This window comes from Phaethon aethereus, assembly GCF_964289735.1.
Source record: "Phaethon aethereus genome assembly, chromosome: 7".
In the NCBI taxonomy this organism is placed as follows: Eukaryota; Metazoa; Chordata; class Aves; order Phaethontiformes; family Phaethontidae; genus Phaethon; species Phaethon aethereus.
Genome location: NC_138583.1, coordinates 32,465,886 through 32,481,515, shown reverse-complemented (window position 1 = coordinate 32,481,515; position 15,630 = coordinate 32,465,886). Strand labels below are relative to the sequence as shown.

The 15,630-nt window shown below is 39.3% G+C and overlaps 1 protein-coding gene across 1 annotated transcript in view; it reads right to left on the bottom strand.

Annotated features, from left to right (window-relative positions):
• Positions 1-5,137: 5,137 nt before the first annotated feature.
• Positions 5,138-15,630, bottom strand: part of TRUB1 (TruB pseudouridine synthase family member 1) — a gene marked incomplete at both ends in the record, with an annotated part of 30,401 nt that continues 19,908 nt past the window's right edge. The window contains 5 exons of the mRNA XM_082002230.1: positions 5,138-5,352; positions 6,727-6,783; positions 7,905-8,044; positions 9,313-9,385; positions 15,066-15,147. Of these exons, the coding sequence (XP_081858356.1) occupies positions 5,138-5,352; positions 6,727-6,783; positions 7,905-8,044; positions 9,313-9,385; positions 15,066-15,147 (567 nt within the window). The remainder of the gene's footprint in view (positions 5,353-6,726; positions 6,784-7,904; positions 8,045-9,312; positions 9,386-15,065; positions 15,148-15,630) is intronic.

Below are 15,630 nucleotides of genomic sequence, written 5' to 3'. Positions count from 1 at the left end.
TTGAGGTGCTGGAGCGTGTCCAGAGAAGGGCAACGAAGCTGGTGAGGGGTCTGGAGCACAAGCCTTATGAGGAGCAGCTGAGGGAACTGGGGTTGTTCCATCTGGAGAAGAAGAGGCTGAGGGGAGACCTTATCGCTCTCTACAACTGCCTGAAAGGGGGTTGTGGCGACGAGGGTGTTGGTCTCTTCTGCCAAGTAACCAGCGATAGGACGAGAGGAAATGGCCTCAAGTTGCGCCAGGGGAGGTTTAGATTGGATATTAGGAAAAATTTCTTCACTGAGAGGGTGGTCAGGCATTGGAACAGGGTGCCCAGGGAGGTGGTGGAGTCGCCATCTCTGGAAGTGTTCAAAAAACGTGTGGATGTGGCGCTTCAAGACATGGTTTAGGGGACATGGTGGAGCTGGATTAATGGTTGGACTTGATGATCTTGAAGGTGCTTTCCAACCTAGTGATTCTGTGATTCTGTGAGTGCAGACATAAGCACCCAGATGATAAACAGGCTCTTAAGTATTGGTGATTTACTTAACCAGGTCTCGCAAAGCAGCAAATTAAACCCCTGGGTATTAGAAACAAGACTGCTTTTTATTTTTTCCCAGGCTGGCTGAATGCATTCACTGTCTCTGTGACTTCCCTCTGGTTACAAGTTGTACCCACGCTCTCACATCCACACAGGTGCATTCTTGCTTCGTCTCTCTAAGGCCTTCTTAATAAAATTAATGCTGTTGCCAACTGATTCCTTGACTCTGCCAAGCAGAGTAACCCTAGCCTTTACAGTCTCAGAGCCATTCATGCCCAGAATAGCAACCTCACCATCTATTACACTAAAAAATAAAATCTTAAGGTATCCCAAAATTTAGGGAGTTATTCAGTTTTATATGTTTATTAGAAGAAAATAAAGTCAATCAAAAACAAAACTGCAGGGTAAGATGCTAAATGCTTAGTTACTGATGAAGGCACTCCTGGAGTATTTCACTGATGGCTCAAACTGAATTAGTATTAAAAACCACCCTATTGATTTTGCTTAAAAAACATTAAAAGAGTGCTCAACACGCTGGCAGCAGAAGTACACAGAAAAACTACCATTTAAATGAGGAAGAGAGCGAGCCAGCCAGGCAGAGAGATTAGGAGGAGACAAGTTATGAAGCCCTTGTCAATCTCCTTGCAGCAGCACCAGCACCGGAGGCAGAGTCAGGGCCAGACCACGGCGGCACACCGCTACGGGCTAAAGATCGCAAATCCAGATTCCAGAGAGACAATACGCAGCTCAAGAAGCAGGACACGCTTTTCTACCAGGACTTTCTCCGTGTACAACACTCATTAAAATGAGACAAACCTTTCAGTCTGTGTCACGGATATATTTTAAATGGTAAATCACAGACACAGGCATATTTTCTGGCCAGAGTAGCATAAAATTCCTATCAACTAATGTTTGTCTCAGCTGGGCACTAGGTACTGACTCTTCCACTGGTCTCAGAAATAAAGTATACACACCTTCCTTCTCACTCTAAATAGCCCTTAATGTTGAGATACCACAACTGTCAGTAATCAAGATCCGGGATCACAGCATATTTTGTTCCAGAAAATACACTGTTTTTCTGTGCATGTAGCACAATTCTGAAGTGTGGAATCTCAGGAACATGCATGTTAATAAGAATAAAGAAGTTAAAATGAGTATTTCCCTAGGTTCCCATGGGAACACAACACTTACTTCCAGATCTGGATAGTTTCAAGATACTGGGCTAAATACTTATTAAAACATATCTAAAAATACTATTCCTAGATTTTTCAGTGGCTTCCTGGTTACTACTCATTGGGACTAATGGCTCAAGGGGCTGAGACCCATTAAAGCACAGGGGTACCTAGCAAAGAGCATGGATGTGAGGCCGAGCACCTAGGAAAGACCCTGGAAAGTAGCCAGAGGAGTCTGAATGTTTGAAAAGATTAACTCAACTGTTTAGGGCTGGAATGGGACTGACACTCATCAGTGGTCATAAAACAAGCTGTTACTGCATAATTTGTTCATTACAAATCTTAGACACACTCTTTACACTGTGTCTAAGAACACCTATCTGCTCTCTGCCATTCTATGATTCTATAACCATAATCTTACTCTATAATCATATACACATAATCTGTGTACTATCTGGCCACAGATAGCAACTCCAACCAAACGTACTTGCTACCCAACTTGTATTGAACCACAGATGGTATGTGGGGAGAAGTTCATCGTTAATTTGAGTTAAGAAAGTTCTGCCTTTATTTCTGAAGGTGACAGAACCTAGCATTTGGGAAGATGAGAAGAATCCTAGGAAAAAAAAAAGTCTAGCTAGTGCTGGTGAAAGTGCCTCTACTTACTGCAGAAGAATAAAAGCATTGAGGGAAGTTGCACTCATAAATTGAGATACCGCCAGTCTTTAGAAACACTATCTACACACCCTACACAGATTTCTGAATGTGTACAACTGCATTCCTTCTCTCCCTATGCTTTCGATATGCATTAGGCCTTGCAGCCTAAACCAGAACTTGCTGATGTCAACAGGATGTCTTCTTTTGATTGCCATTTCATTTCTCTCAAGTGACTAGACTATGGAACAGATCCTGTCTTCTCAGGATCACAGATCTGTTAGCAAAAAGTACAACAGACTAGTTCCAAGCTAATCTAAAAGCTGATGAAAATATAATTCTCCTTTTGCAATTAAAAATATCAGGGAGTCCCACATGGAATAGCAATAAAGCCATGGTGAGCATTAAACAAACAGATGAGATAAAGAATGTGCTAGACATTTCTAACACTGTATACAAATGCACTATATTAATAGAACGATTTCTCAATTGCACTAATTTTTAAAGAAACAAATCCCTGTAGATGAAACAAGTAGACTAATAGAATTATATCTACTGGACTATTTTTAAAAAAGCAGAAAGATAAATGAGAATTTAATCTAGAAGACCACTGGGATAACCTAAATTAGGTTCTTGGAAAAATACAGATTTATACAATAAAAGAAGCTACGTTTCAATCAAAGTCTTTGAGCATTCACGATAACTATACTGGAAAATGAAATTTTCTGCTTTATTTGATTTCTTCAGGAAATAGTCTCTTTCTTCGTACAAAAAAACCCACCCGAAAAGAAACAACTAAAATTTCCCACTGTTCTCTTACTGAATACAACTCTTTTCTCCTATCTCAAAATTTCTCACAATGGTTACTATATCCACATTGTACATTAAATATGTTGCTGCTACAGTGCTCTAACATTTCAAGTTGCTTGTGATATTTTCACCATTCCCCTTAAGTTCTTTATAAGAATATACAAAAGAAGAAAACTGTTTACTGAACAACAAAACATAAACTCTATCCTCCCTCTAAACAAAAGCTTCATTAATCTTACATAGACTTCAGTTTCTTATTGTATAGAAAACAAAAAAAACAACCTATAGATGTCTGGAAAGATATCCGGCAATGAGAATCTTCAGTATATTTATTTCATTTCTTAGATTTAAAGCAAGATTAGAACCTGATCATTTCACACAATACCTTTTTCGTAAGGTGCAGACACAGACATAAATTGCAGTGTGTGGGGATTCAAGTCAAATTGGGAATAAAACACAACTTCTTTTAAGCAATAGAGGTAATTCGCTATCAAGATAACTTACCATAGAAAGTAGCAAGTCCATTAACACAGAGTCATTAAATCAAATTTTCATGTCTCTCTCTCAAAGATACACCCTAATATAAGCACAAACTCTTGCCTTTACAGCATTCAGACACTCAGAGTAAGAGAGTCAAGTCCCCGTACTCCAGAACCAAAACCCAAAGGTGTAGGAGTTGCACAAAGCCACAGCAGGCCACTTGGCTGACAGCAGCACAAAGCTGTAACGGCAGCCAGTCCATTCCTCTCTGGTGACATTTCAGTGACAATTTCAAAAGCAGGGCTTTCTCTCAGATATCGCTCCCATGCTTAAACTACTACTCATGTTCCTCATTATGACAAAAGGAAAACACACCTGCTACCAACTCATATGGTGATAATACATAGGGAAATTCTTCTAGGATAATCCATTACACACATGGAAACAAACTAGGGTGCTTTTTTAGCATTCTTAAACCATTGTTTTTTAGCCATTTTGAAAATCCCAAGGGAAGCAGTGGTGACAAATAATCAGTGCAATCAAATTCTGTTGACTACATGAACTGTGGAACAGGCCCTCACTGCCCCAGTGAATTCAAATGGTTTCAGCAAGGATCCTTGACGGTGGGTCCTTCTGTTGCCCATACAACTAGTCAGGATCAAATCAGTCCAAGCCCAGAAGTACAGCCTTCTACCCAATCCACGGGAGACAACTCAAGCACATCACAGGCAGCAAAAGTAAATTCACTAAGCCCTATGAAGGGCGTAACAGTTAACTGTATTTTAGATCATGGATGGTCACCAATTGGGACGTTGTACCAGAATAAGATGTACACCTGTAATGATGACTGCACTCTTCAGAACACTTTTTATAAAACAGTTACTGTTGGGGATTATTTATACTTGAAACTATTTACTTACAATGATATTTCAGACTTAACATAAAATATTAGCATCTACATTTAATGCATTCTGGATAACATTTGACTGAAGGAACTATCTGCATAGGAAAAACTACAGTAAAATGGACATATCCTGAAACAGATTTCAAGAAAGCAAATTGCCAAATCAGATTCTTGTATTCTTCAAACTATGACAGTCTTGTCACCATGGTATTTCAGAGTTTGATTACCAGCTATAAAGAAAAAAGATTTTTTTTTTTTGGACCACATTTATCAAACCTTAATGTTTATAATCTTTTTATTGAAGAAATAGCAACAATAGCTATATTGTACCCTACAAATTCTTTAAAAGTTTAAGAACATTTTACATAGTGGCAGACACGTTTACAGTGTACAAGGAGAAATAAACAGATCAGGAAACAGCAAGCACTGGATATTTTCAGTGCATGTTCTGCAACCCCAGAAAACAAAAGAACCATTTTTCTTGCACTGTGGTTTTTCACCCTCACAGTACAGACTTGTAGATTTACACAGGAGGCAAGACAATCCCAATACAATCTTAAAATGTCTCAATCATTCAGTTTTTTTCCTTGACCCAACTTATCACTTATCTTCACAGCTCATAGCAGTTTCACCAGGATGCTCTGTCTTCAATTTTTTATGAGATGGCTCTCCTGGGAGAAGAGACGTGCAATGCTCTAAGGATCGTGCAATTTCATCAATTGTCCATTTGTCTTCATAAAGGGCATGCTCCTCTAGCGTAAATGGCCCGTGTTTGGTTCGGGTCAGCTCTTGCATAGTGGCACAGGTAGAGAGTTCTACAGTAAAGCAGAAAAGAGGATTTAGAAAAAGTGCATGGTCAAGTTTAACTATTTACAACTCACTTAAAAAGTATTTTTATATATAGCCTTCTACATTATTCTGCTTTGTTTGAGAGGGAAGTTCATCAAGATTTATCACTCATTTATATCTTCTTAAATTTGAGCCAAGGAATTCCTTTGATTTCCAGTGTAGTAAAGAGTTCAGAATCTGACAGAAAGTTGTCAAAACGTTTTCCACATTTAAATCAGAATGAAAAGAGAGGAGATAATGACATAAGATGTAAGCAGAACGTTCCATAGTCACAAGTGACTTAGAAGACCAGGTACTATTTTTCCACAGACTTTCAGGTCTTAGCACTTCTTGCCTTCAAGAAGGACTTATTACATTTTTATCTTTTGCTGCCTTCAGGGTAACATAAACTAAGATAAGGAAAAAAAACTATGAATAAATGTTCTGCTATGTTAAATAAATACTAATAGGACATAATTACATAATGAGGGGCTATAAAACATAACAGCAACCAGAGCTGACTTGTAAGTGCATAGGTATACCAAAATATTCTCTCCCATCCTTTCTGATGCAGGAAGATTTTTACTGTATTTTAAAGTTTTGAAAAGAAACCAACTGAGGACAGACTTTATCTTGGTTTGTCATTGAAGGACTAAACATAAGCCAGGATGCTCAGAAGGCAGTAACAGAAAGAGAATCTTTGACTTGCCTAAGCACAAATAACAACATTGAAATTCACAGGGTTATCCCACATCACTTGCTTTCTTGATCTGCAAATGTATTATTTAAAAAAAATTTGAAATGGATTATCTGTTCTCCATCATGCAGTTTGATAGATATAGAACACAAGACAGATAACCCTGTGGGAAAGCAAAACCATTCACAGTTCAGGTAAAGGAAGAAGAAAACACTAGAAAAATCATCACAAATGTAGAAGTCTTTCCAGCAGACAGGGTTTATTATGTGCATGGTAATGTTCTGTGCAATCTGTTTTCAAAATGTGATGAATAATGTTTAAAAAGACAGTATCCTCCTTCTTCTCATCCTTAATCCGAGTTAGCTTTAACATATGGAGGAGGAAAAAAGAAATCCCCACCTTGCTTTGCATTACCTTGCTCAGTGCTATTACTTCCTCCATTTTCACCCCCCAGCCCCCAAGGTCCTCTGGCAATTATTTAGCCTTCCATTTCCCCATGCTCCCAACGAAAACATTTTAGCATATAAAAACAAGTGATAGCACTACAGTTCTGCAAAGTAACACATAGGTCCAGTTACTGGAGATACACAAAATTACATTTTTTTTTTTTTCCATAAACAGACACATTCATTCCTTAAACTGTCATGGGTTTTTTCATGCCTACCTTTGCCAATGTCACTGACCAGGCTCCTGACATAGAAGCCACCACCACATTCAACATCTGGAATGATAATAGTAACATGGTAAATTGACAGGGCAATGTGAAACCTACTGTTACACGGAAACCATGCCCCCACATAAATGTAAAAATGCGCTAAGCAAACAACCCAGTGATAAAATATTTATAGGATGCAACATCAATTATTCATCCTGTAACATATGTGCGGGTGAGATTGCTAAGCTAGACAGGAGGGAAAGCAAATACAATGGCAATTGAACTAACTCACTAGAAATTAAGTACATGCTGTGGTATGTTAACAAATGCTTCAGTCCTATTCATTTTAAAGGTTTCAGAAGGTTGTTTCATATTTCTAATGATGAAAAAAAAAAAAGCTATTTCAAGCATAATCTAAACTATCAATGCTTTTAAGATACTGCACAACGGCAGCTCCAGTAATATTTTAAAATTCACCTTTAACTTTCCCTGCTCTCTCAGCTCTTCCCTTCCCCCTCTGCCAGTGATCAGCTGCTAGACACCCAACCACAACCTAAGAGCTGAAGTAACACAGCACTGAGTTCTGTCACTCATACCTGCTCATCATCTGGTCCAGAGGACTACGGGTCAGCTAGGTAGCTGATCAATGCACAACATAATCTTAAACTTACAGTAGCATTAAACATTTACAAGAGTCTTTTTGGTTTATTTATTAATGTGCTGCTTAATGTACTACCCAAGTTTCTTCATGTATGACAGAAGGAAGGCTAAGATCCTGCCTCCTCAGCTGAGAAAGAGGCCTGACAGTAACTGATACTGGTCCTTGCTGTGCCCTGAAGAGATGCCAGCAGGTCTGGGCATCTGGGTAAAAGAATGGGCAAAGTGTAGTAAGCAGACCTGAGAAAGGAGGAGTGAGCTGGAGGTTGCAAAATCACAGACAGATGCAAATAATCCCCTGACCAGCCTCTCAGAATTTTCCCTCACAGAAAGATTACATATAATCAGCTTAACTTAAAACCAAAATATAGTGCTTTTACTGCAAAGTGAAAGTCTCTGCACATGGGCTCACACCAAAATAAGTAGCTGAGGGAAATGAAACTCATTTCACTATCTCAGTCCCATTCTGAGTGTAAACAAACACTAACAAGCTGGGAGCATCACTCCATGGAATAATCTTTGGCCTTTACCCAGTGTGAACAGTGGTGGCTGGAACTGTTGGAGAGAGAGGCTGTACACTCTTACTGGCCGAGCAGGCTTTGCTTCGACTGCTTCTCCTCTCTTCATCAGAGTTGATAGCCTTTCTCCATCCTTCTTCAAAGCAGAATAGCTGATCAGACAGCATGAAAATGTGTGTCATACAGTTGTAATAGAACAAGCTTGCCATTCTTCAGATCCTGTTAATACTGTACATTACAAAAATGTAACATACATTTTACCCTTCTAATCCTCTGCAAGTGCTTACAAAAAAACAAAACAAACCCTATCTAGCAAGTGCTTCTGAAGACTTTTGGACACAGAATCATCTCATTTGTCAGTAGCTATATAAACTGGAAAACAAGAGATGGCCCTGTATTTACCTCTTGCTGTACAGATTTAAAAGTTTTTCATTACTCAGTTTGTAGTTTATGAAAAAAAAGGGTTTCTATAAGGGGTACAACACTTCCAGCTGCCTCTTAACATACTGTCTCTCAGAAGTCTGCAAGGCATTTGTTTCAGTGTTATGCTGAGCTAAGCACTGGGAGCTGCTCAGGCAAGTCCTGTAATTCTGCCTTGCACTTTTACTTGTCTCATACCAGGGTCTTCCCTGGACAGCAACTGCCAACTTATGTAGCCTTGTTTAGGAGACCACCATAGAACAAACAAAATTAATTTCACTGACTACATGAAACTTTATGCAAAGCTCCAACTTTGGTCTTGACAGAAAGAATACCATGGAAAAATCAAAGAAGATCTTGCTCAAATAAGCAGAGGGTAATTGGAAACAGGTCACATGAAGCAGAACACCTACCAAATTACTGACCATACAGGGCTCACATTGGAACCACAGTAACCGACCCATTGCAAACGCAAAGGAAAGCATGTTAGCTTAAATCACCATAAAAGCCATCTGTCACAAGTTAAGTGCGTGCACATTGCCAGCTACTACGGCTCACCTGACTGGAAGAAATTTGCTAAGCTACGGAAGCTCAGTCACTGATCGCTCACTCATAAAGTTTTCAGAAAACTAATTCGAAGTCATTTAAGGCACTTCCACACAGACGTCAGTAAGCCTGCCCTTGCCCCATAAGTAAAATTAAAGGCTTAATGCTTTCTAATTGGAAGGCAGGATAGAAGCCACCATGCCCTGCAAAGCTGTTTAAGACTGCTTCGCTGCTTTACACTTACCCAAAAACCCCACAGACTCCAGGTCACCATTTGTGCTCAATGTTCAAACGGGCGTGACCTGCAGTCGCAAATGTTAAAACTCCTAAGACTGCCTTGCCTCTCTCCTCTTGCCAAAATGTGTCTTTTTATTTCTGAGAGAACTGACTTCTATCAGCAAGTCCCAACAACTGAACACAACTGCCAAGAGTTTCTGAATATTGTGTAACTTACAGTGGAGGAACCTGCATTATGTCCCCTGTGAACTTTTGCAGCACATTTTCAAGATCTCCTTTTGTTACCTGGTCTGTAGAAAGAAAACAGTAAGTATGTTAGCACTGATTATTCACATGGCACTAATGCATCAATCACATCCTGCAAACAGATACAAAGAAGAGTTCTGTCTCATCTGAATTTAGATTGAGTGAAAAACACCAAAGAAAAGAGATAAAAACCAGAATGTAGGTAGGAGTGTGAATTATCACAAAAAGAGTGGAACAAACTGTCCAAGGTGATTAAGACAGTCTGAACACTTTCAGAAGGGCATACATCCCAATGCACACAGTTTTCTTTTGCAATTTCTCTCTCTTGGGACTGCAAATTCATTTTTCTTGGGAACTACGCAAAAACTACAAAATTTGTCCTATTCTGATTTTTGCTAAAAGACCAAAAACAAGAAAACGCTCGTCTAACCATGGCAACTTCTCTCTAAGAGTACCTAACTGCAGGGAAAAATACAAGAGATTATTAAAGAACAAAAGCATTGTGGGTTTTTTTTTTTTCTAGTGAAGAAAAAGACTGCATCTGGAACAAAACATCAAATTTCCGTATCAGACAACTAACTTGCAAATGCACACCAGGGTATTGTTATATATTAAATAAGGCAATTTTACTGAAGAAATCCTGTAAAAGAAAGATAGCTGCTTTAGGCAATCTACTTTTAAGAGTACACATACATATCTGTCCCACTTCTACTAGAAGGCTATAACCCAAGAGGCTGATTGCACTGGTCCATTGAAATACTATTCAATAGAGATGACACCCATCCCTAATTTGTTTAGAGAGTACAAACATGAGATCTGTAATCACAATGCACTTCAGTGTATTTCTACTGTCTAGGACTTGACTAGTCCTGTTTCTCCTAAGTTATATTCAATTAGTGTCACCTTACTAAGTCAACAGCATCCTGGAACATAAACCAACCGAATTTATTTATTGAGCAGTCATTATGTTTTAGAACAGACCTTTACCTGCAAACCTTACAAAATAGATGTACTTCATGCTGTGAGTAAAAAGAAGAGGTTTCTTTCCACAGCAGCTTTGGAAGATGGCAATGTGGTATCTCACTTCTGGAAAGCACACTCTGCAGCCTCAAACGCAGATGCTGTCCCTAGGCCCCAGAAGCTGTCTCAAGAAGTGTCATTAACAGCAAGGTTACAAGGCACAAAAGTCAGTCAGGAATGCTGAGAGAGACCAATGTACATCAGAATACAGGGTAGGAACAACAAAATCAGTTGTACAGCAAGTCTGGATCTTCTTCTGAAGAGCTTCTTACATAGTTACTACAGTCTTCTGTTTGTATTATTCTAGTTTAGCAACATATCACAAGAAAACTACATAGCAGAACATTAACATGACCCAGCTCTATGCTGGTGATTTTGTCAGCCTTCTTTGTGAACCCCAAGTTGCTTCAGGCAGAATTTAGTATTTAAGATCTAAGGATAAGCGTCAGCTTGGGGTGCTCTTCCAATTTTCAACCCATGAACTGCATTTGTGGCTAGGGCATTTAATGAGACACCTGAGTTCAATCCCTGCTCTGATTTCATACTCCCCTGATTGAGAGGTTACATCTAGCCTCTCTGGAAATCACTCATACTACAGGCAATCTCTATCTCAGGAAAAAAAAAATCCCCATGTGAGTAATGATGTATGAAGCCATTAACAAAGAAAGTTGTGTGATGTGTTATCAAAGTAAATATTTACAGATGAGTTTGCTAAGATCTAGAATAAATCATATTTGTCTTCTGTAATACATCATGGCACAAGCTGGCTAGTATTACATTCTGAAAACCTAAAATCATGTGCTTTTTTTTTTTTTCCATCATGCACTGCCTTCAAGTTAATGGACTGTATTGGATTCTTGCCCTCTCCTAGAGCAGCACACAAGCTGGTGGAGCTTTCATCCAGCTCTCAGCCATAAAGAATGCGCTATTAGTCTCATCGCAAACAGTTTCACTATGTCTAAACTGTGTATATGTCCCAGGCATCCATTTGGACTCGTGGCTCTGCAGGGCACACAGCCACACTGTGAATCAGCTCCTTCACCACCTTTCAGCTCCCAGAGTCATTACATCCACAGCATAGATGGCGGGGAATACAGTCCTGATGCCCAGGAGAACTGCTTCCCTTCAGGCCCTCGGCCCACCAGTGGGCTTGGGTTTAGTAGGTTAACAGCTTGTCTGGTCAGCACATTTAGAGCACCATTTGGACTCAATCCTCCATCAAGCATGAAATATAAACATACCCATAAAGGCTAATTAGCATCAACAGTCCCAAAACTTTCCCTATTTGACTTCCCTTCTCCACTCCCTGAGGATAAGGGGTTTTGAGAGACGTTTCTGCAGGACACGTCTGTCACTGCCCTTGCTAGTTAGGCTATTCCTCCCACTATCCTCATCGCAAATACCAAGTATCCTCATGTGCTATATGACAGACCATGAGTTTGTGCTAGAAGCTGGACTTAAACTGCAGCTCTGCATCCTTCCAGGGAGGCATGTGGAGGCTGCCACCCTGTTTGACAATAAATTCAGTGAGTATTGATGGTTGGACTTGATGATCTTAAAGGTCTTTCCAACCTTAACAATTCTGTGATTGTAAGGCTTGGCCCACGGGATAACTGCATCCAGTCCCCAGGAATAACGACAGCCTTAGGTTAGAACAAAATGATTGTAGCTGCTCTGTGAGTACACTGTTTGGAATACATTCAACACTTTTTTCTAAATTTCTTCCTAAGCCTTTAGACTGGCAGTGTGGTTATAGGATTTCTGCACAGGCTAGGCATCTTCCAGTGGACCATTCCCTACGATGCTATAAGCACCCCAAAGCACCCAAAACTTCTGGCCTCCAATGCTTCTAAAAACATGTAGTATAAACCTATTAGCTTCCAACATGAAAATTTTAAAGAACGATTGTGCTTCTCAACACTGGTGACCATTGATTAATTTTCCTGCTATAATCATAAAGGAAATTAAATAAAGCTACCAAACCAAAAGGTGTCAATTGTGCCACAACCTCAAGAAGCCTCCACTGAAGGGTGATACTGCCCTGCTCTTGTTAACAAACTACACCAAAACAGAACACAAGAATTATCTATGACAGTCGAACAGAACTATAGCTGATGACCTCAACCCAATCTGGCCTAGCACAAATTATTTGCTAATAAAGCAGAATGCTGAAAGGACTACATTTCCTAAATTATTCAGGTAGTGCTATTAAAGATGTATTTCAGCATAATCATCAGAGACCTGCAGAAAATCGTCATGAATTTTGTTCTCCATGTCTGGATATAGTCTGTAGGCAGCTGAGTTTCAGAATGCACATTCCTGTCCATAGTTACAAACATTAAAAAAGGGGCAACAAACAATGTTCTTAAGCACCAGAGGAACACGAAATGTGATATCCTGGGAGTAGTATGAAACCATAACCTAATTTCAAAGTGGAAATGCAAATTCATTGCCTGATAAGAAGCAAACAAAAAACTATGAGAAGTTCAGGAGGGGTTAAACCCAAGGAGCTCTATTCAGTATGTCCCTTCATTGCAGCTAACTGTAATACAAAACAGTTTGCTTTCTAAACTGCTGTCTAGGAACATTTTGAGGACTAAAACGTTAACACTTTCATATAATTAATATAGCAGGAAACTTTCTGCTGGCATGTTCCTCTTGAATGATTCCACTGGACCACAAGAAGAGTTTTATGTATCTCGCAAGCTGTTTTAGTGCCCTTTCTCTGTACTAAGGCTCAATCCTGGATGCTGCTGGCACATGCGGGATTTATATATTCTAGCAGATGCTTTGCTTCTCCCAAGATCCTTCTAGGTGTCAAAGGAAAGCTGAAATTAAGCTCAAGTATCTGGTTTGTCTGTTCTTGGAGTACTGATTGGGATTAGGGATGGTGGGCCACCCAGAGAATCATGCAGAAAATCGAACTGCTTTGGGGAAGACACTGGAAAAGATGAGAAATACCTGATTTATCAGGAGGGAAGGAAGCAAGGAAATACAAAATATATAAATAGCATGGAGAAAAAGAAGAAGTATGCATGTTCTCTCTTCTTTCTGAAAAATTAAAATCTGACTGATTTGGACCAACATGGAAAGCAACTGAGACCAATCTCATGTGCATTTCTTTCAGTCATCAGCTTCAGCAAAAGGAAACTTTGTCCAGCACCCAAAACTACACTTCCCCAGCAATGTCAATAATGCTTTTCATGAGACCACATGATGAACTGGATCATGAACTGATCTCAGTTTAAAGAGATAAGCGACTCAGAAACAGGGGGTATTTTTAACCCAAAGCACACAGTTCAACAGAAAGCTAAACCATCACAACAGAGGAGATGGTGCAGAGGTGGGAACTACTAACAAGAGCTGCCAGTGAAAGAAACACACAAAAACAACACTCTAAATTCCATCTGCAGTAAACAATAAAAAGAAAGCAAGACTAGTGTTTCGAGAAACAGATTTTTTTTTTTTTAAATTAGTTGACCACAGAAGCTGCGTCTTGAAATGCTATTTCATAGTTTATATGTGAGCAAGTATCTACAATGAACACTACTCAGCGCAGCAGAACCACAGAATTTCACTTTCTGGGAGGTATACATAAAAACCAAGAAAGTGTTCTCCAACTATCGTGAAATGTTGGCAACTCTTAATACCATGTGGATACTCAGTCCTTCAGAAGCTTAGAGAGAGACTTAGAACTTGATCCTGAAGCAGAACCTAATGAGCCAACATCTCTGAGTAACATTACTTAGTTAATAATACTATTGAGATGATCCATCAAGTTAACGTGGATAAGAAACTCACACTTGCCTGCCTCATGCAAAAAGAAACACTGCAAAAGAAAGGAGACTGGGGTAGAAACCAGGCCACCTTTTTCATCACACTACTTAAAAAAAAAAGATAATTTTTGTATGTTCCTATTACCAGGCACCAGAAACAGTGTGGCACTTGTAAAAGTTGCTAAGCAACCAGTTACCTATTGGGTTTTTGGTTTTACTTTTTACCCCAGGTTGTGAAAGAACTAATGGCAAATACATTTAGTGTTTCCCTGGTTAGTCCTGTGCTGTTTCTAAGACACCATGGGTATTGTGGAATATCCACTCCAACAAAGCCACAGTCAGAATTAGTTCTGAAGCCTTAACTCTTGCACTGTGCTCCGCGGGTCAGTAAAGTTAATTTATTAAAGTTGCTATGACGCGGACTGCAAGCAAGAGCAAGATTTGGTAGGTGAACACATGTAGAAAGCAGTTTATGCCACCCTCATTTTATGTTGAGCAGTCTGTAGTTAAATGGCCGTCCTAGAGGGAAGAGCTAAGTACTTTATTCCTCCACTGGCCTTGAAGGGTGTTAGTAACAGAGCACTCGAGACTACACACTGGGAAAGGAAAACTTTACTGGGCACAGCACATCATTTGTCAGCCTGTCAAAGATTCAAAATGATACAGTCCTGCCCCATTCTATTTTCTCCCTCCTAATCTAATGCCTGGTTTGTTTTTTTTCCCGGCAGAAACGAACACTTGCACTAGACATAATTACATGAAGCTGGTCTGAATTATATAAGCACTGAAGTTGAAGATGAAATAATCTTAGTTTGATTTCACTTTTAAACTTAATTCAGAGAGTCCCAAACATCTCTTCTGCTTCTCAATGATAGAGACCATTCATGCCTTCAAATTACATCAAGCATATAGACATATTTATGCTTACCATAAGGTTTTTCTTCAGTTACTTTTCCCGTAGCATCTAGTGTATCAGTAGCTTTGCCCAGTAGTCCAATAGCAGTGTACTTCTGGGAATGAAAAAGAGAGATTAGTGAGTCAAGTCTTCAAGGTTGTTTCTTTTTTCGTTTTTTGGGGGTTTTTTTTGTTTTGTTTTTTAATAAAAAGACTGCAACTACCAAGTACTTGAAATCAGAACAGGAAGAATACTATCTGAATAGTCAATCCAGCAACTCTGGGTAAGCAAAAGTAAAGATGAAAAGACATGGAACTAAACAAAAATTAAATCCTGCATTACATACACCTATGATTTCAGTTTTAGAAACCCCAGGAAGAAGCAACATGCAATCTAATCTTTACTATAAATACATCAATACCATAAAGAAAATAATAGGGTGGTAAAATCAAAGTCTCTGCAGGGTGTCATATGTCACTGCTGAAGCAAGGCACATGGAATACCTTTCACACACAATTTTTCTATTCCTTCACAATTTAAAACAAACAAACAACCCCAACCTTTACTTGTGAAAGCAAAACACCCAGTTCCAAGGCAA